At 38.7% G+C, this 3,732-nt stretch overlaps 1 protein-coding gene across 4 annotated transcripts in view; it reads left to right on the forward strand.

Annotated features, from left to right (window-relative positions):
* Positions 1 to 206: 206 nt before the first annotated feature.
* The window catches only part of cuedc1b (CUE domain containing 1b), a 27,039-nt gene continuing 23,513 nt past the window's right edge, over positions 207 to 3,732 (forward strand). For 2 of the 4 annotated variants that reach the window (XM_061918772.1, XM_061918773.1), the window contains exons 1-3: positions 207 to 577; positions 2,661 to 3,182; positions 3,327 to 3,454. In XM_061918772.1, the coding sequence (XP_061774756.1) occupies positions 2,880 to 3,182; positions 3,327 to 3,454 (431 nt within the window). In that variant the 5' untranslated portion in view covers positions 207 to 577; positions 2,661 to 2,879. The remainder of the gene's footprint in view (positions 578 to 2,660; positions 3,183 to 3,326; positions 3,455 to 3,732) is intronic. The other 2 variants (XM_061918771.1, XM_061918770.1) reach the window with 2 other exon arrangements.

Genomic DNA, 3,732 nt, shown 5'->3' on the forward strand with positions numbered 1-3,732 from the left:
ATTTGTCCCGCGGCCCGGCGGTGGGTGGGGGCTTCTTTTTTTTCGTCTTGAAAAAAGGGAGGTTTTTTATGGGTTTGTGCACTTATTGAAAGTGTGTCTTGTGTTTTTAATGTTGATTTAAAAAAATTAAAATAAAAAAATCATAAAAAAACCACTGAGCTTAAGGATAGCAGTCTCATCACGGTAGTATCCATCCGATACTGATACTACCTTTAATATCGGCGCTGTTGGTGTATGGATCGTATTTGATGCAGCGACAGAGCTAAGTTTTTGAAGTGTCCAGATTTTACTGATAATTTATTTTTTGTGTGGATATATATCCTTTTTTAATGCTACGAGAAGTCTTTTTTAAAGCAAGTTCACTCAAGTTGGGATGGCTGTTATATATTGTTTTACTAATAGTACGTGACCGCCGAACTAAAGTGACACATCCGGTTGCTAGCCCAGCGAGCTTATTGCCAAGATCGTGAAGGGACAGTTATATTTCATGAAAATATTCACTATCAAGTCTGATCTACCGTGACTTATCTCTTCTTTGGATGTTTTATATTCTACCTGAGACTCAGCCAATTTGTCAGTGAGTACCAGTATTCCTACCACATCATGAAGACTTTTAGTTTGTTATATTTGTTATAACTGGGCCGAGGCCTTGCTGGTGATCCATTTGTTCGGAGCTTTTCCTTTATGTTTCAACGACCGTTAGCTGCGGTCACCAGCCTCAGACTCAGCCTCCTTTTAATATTTTACGATATAAAACAGATTGATAAAACTTGAATATGACACATTTACCATAAGAAGACTAATAATATGGCGCATGTGTGGAGATTCGATGGCAGGCTACGTAGCAGCGAGTTGCTGTTCACAACAAAAGCAGAGGGGAGCCGACCAACCGTGAATGCAAAAACAGTCACATGCAATAAATGGCTCAGATGTTTTCTTTTTATGAAAAATACTTATACAGCTCCCATGTCCACTCCGTGAGTCGTTTACTAATTCATTGATTGACTGTTGTTTAGTATTGATTTTATTCGTGTCAAAGACGTTGCATGCATTTGTGTGTAAGTGCATTTACTTCATTTTTATTTAAGTAAGACCAATTTGCCATGCCATTAAGGTTGGTGAACTAGTAGACAATTTAACTAACGATTTCATGAAGTTGAAAAATAAAAATATTGTGTTTTTGGTTTTCATTATAAATTCAAAAAAAGACAATACAATTGTATTTATAGAGCACAATACAATTCACAAGGCAATTTATAGTGCTTTACAGAAAAATACAAGAAGGCAAACATTCAAAGATAAAATAATCCTAAACATCACAATTAAAATGAATCCGTGTAGATAACATACTTTCATTGGTCATATGCACAATTAAATACAAATTATTTTAGACCGTATTAAAACATTGGCACATCTTCTACCGAGGATGTCGTAGTGGTTTGTGCAGCCCTTTGAGACACTAGTGATTTAGGGCTATATAAGTAAACATTGATTGATTGATTGATTCTGTAAGTCTATTTCAGATTTTAGGACCATAAATCTCAAACGCAGCCGTACCGTGTTTGGTTATGACTCTGACCACTCCCCCGGGTTCTCAGAGCCTGAGACAGTTCACATGGTTCTACCATGGCACGAGACCATGAAAAGACTTGTTTGTACATGCTGGCTTCACGGTGGAAGAGGGGTTAGTGTATCTGCCTCACAATACGAAGGTCCTCAGTAATCCTGGGTTCAATTCCGGGCTCGGGGTCTTTCTGTGTTGAGTTTGCATGTCCTCCCCTAGGGATAGGTTCATTGGCAACTCTAAAAAATTGGCCCTAGTGTGTGAATGAGAGTGTGAATGTTGTCTGTTTATCTGTGTTGGCCGTGCGATGAGGTGTCGACTTGTCCAGGGTGTACCCCGCCTTCTGCTCGATTGTAGCTGAGATAGGCACCAGCGCCCCCCGCTACCCCAAAGGGAATAAGCAGTAGAAAATGGATGGATGGAAGTTCAAAGATGTGATGTTTATATACAGGTTGGAAATAACCTTGTGATAAATGTGTTATTATATAACAAAAAAATTATGACCCTGCTTCCTAAAGGACTTGCAAGGGACAATCATTGGGAACTGGAATCCATCCATCCATCCATTTTTTACCCCTTATTCCCCGGGTCGCGCGGGGCGCTGGCGCCTATCTCAGCTAAAATCCGGTGGAAGACGGGGTACACCCTGGAATCGAAACAAATAATTGCAATCTAAACTGTAATCATCCAAATGAAAACTATGTCCAACCCTATTTTCAGAGCATAAGTGACACAGCATGGTGTTTTTGGATAGTCCTTTTACCGTTAGAATCTCCAAAAGTCTCCAGTAACACCAGAAATATTTTTTGCATTTGTTGATATTTGCTTTTAAAAGAAAAAGAAAATAAAAGGCGTTTGAAAGTTTGCCAGGCTACCAGATGGGTTTATACTTAAGACCTAATATGTTACGGTATTGTAGAGCAACATGTTTTTACAGCTAAGTGTTTAACAAAGATTGAAAAAAAAGTATTTCCCCGCCAACTATCTCCTGGATATCTTACTCATGTCCTTAAAGATGAATATAAAATACAATATGCAACATTAATATCTACTTTTTTATGTATTAATTGTCTTTTCCTTTTTCCTCTGATTGTAGGTCCTCATAACCTTCAAATGACTGTGCCTGTACTTTTCACAACCTGTAGTTCAATCAGTCTAGATTAATACTACAGTTTGCACAATCTAGCCACGCTTATCTAATAACCCAAAAAGGTTCACCATGGTTATCTTATAAAGTGGGAGTTCAAAGAAGGCTGGAAGACCTGACATACTGTGTTACTGTCAACACAAGCTGTAGGTTGGCCAGAACTTGAAAATGACCAGCCTGTTTAGGCGCAGCAATAGTAATGGAGGATCCAGAAGTAGTGGTGGTGGCAATGAAGAACATGGTGAGCTTAATAACAGCAGGCCCAACAGACAAGTCCGCCGCCTGGAATTCAACCAGGCAATGCAGGACTTTAAGACTATGTTTCCGACAATGGACTATGAAGTAATTGAGTGCGTGCTACGTTCCAACAACGGAGCTGTGGATGCAACTATTGATCAGCTTCTACAGATGAGCATTGATGGACAACTTTCAAATGACAGCTCAGACTCTGATGACAGCATCCCACCAGAGGTCAGTGGAAAGTGTCTGAGATCGTCAATCATCACAATACTTGTTTTTTAAAATGTTCAACAAAAGCAATGTTAATACAGTAGCTCAATCTTAAATGGGATAGATTGAAATTTTTCAATGGTAATATTATTTTTTCCCCCACAGATTCTGGAGAGGACTCTTGAACCCGACAGTTCAGATGAGGAACCACCTCCAATCTACTCCCCACCCACATGTGATGCACACATTTATGACAGAAAATATCCAGAAGCTACACCAAAACCTCCACCAAGGTAACGAGAAAGAGCTGGCCTTATTCTCATCAAGGAAATAGATACCTTGCTATTTTTGGCTTTTAATTAGAGACACAGAAGTATGAAATATTACTGGCAAAGCTGTTGACACCAAAGAAAAAACATTAAAAAAAAAACATTACACTGGTGATTATACCGGGTTTATGGATTGTGTTCTAATTAAGTATTTTCCTGTTCATAAAAATATTGTTATATTTTGACCATGGTTTTCAATGACCAGGGAGATAAATATTGTAACAAAGAAAGGGAAGGGGTAA

This window comes from Nerophis ophidion, linkage group LG13 (assembly GCF_033978795.1).
Source record: "Nerophis ophidion isolate RoL-2023_Sa linkage group LG13, RoL_Noph_v1.0, whole genome shotgun sequence".
NCBI lineage: Eukaryota > Metazoa > Chordata > Actinopteri > Syngnathiformes > Syngnathidae > Nerophis > Nerophis ophidion.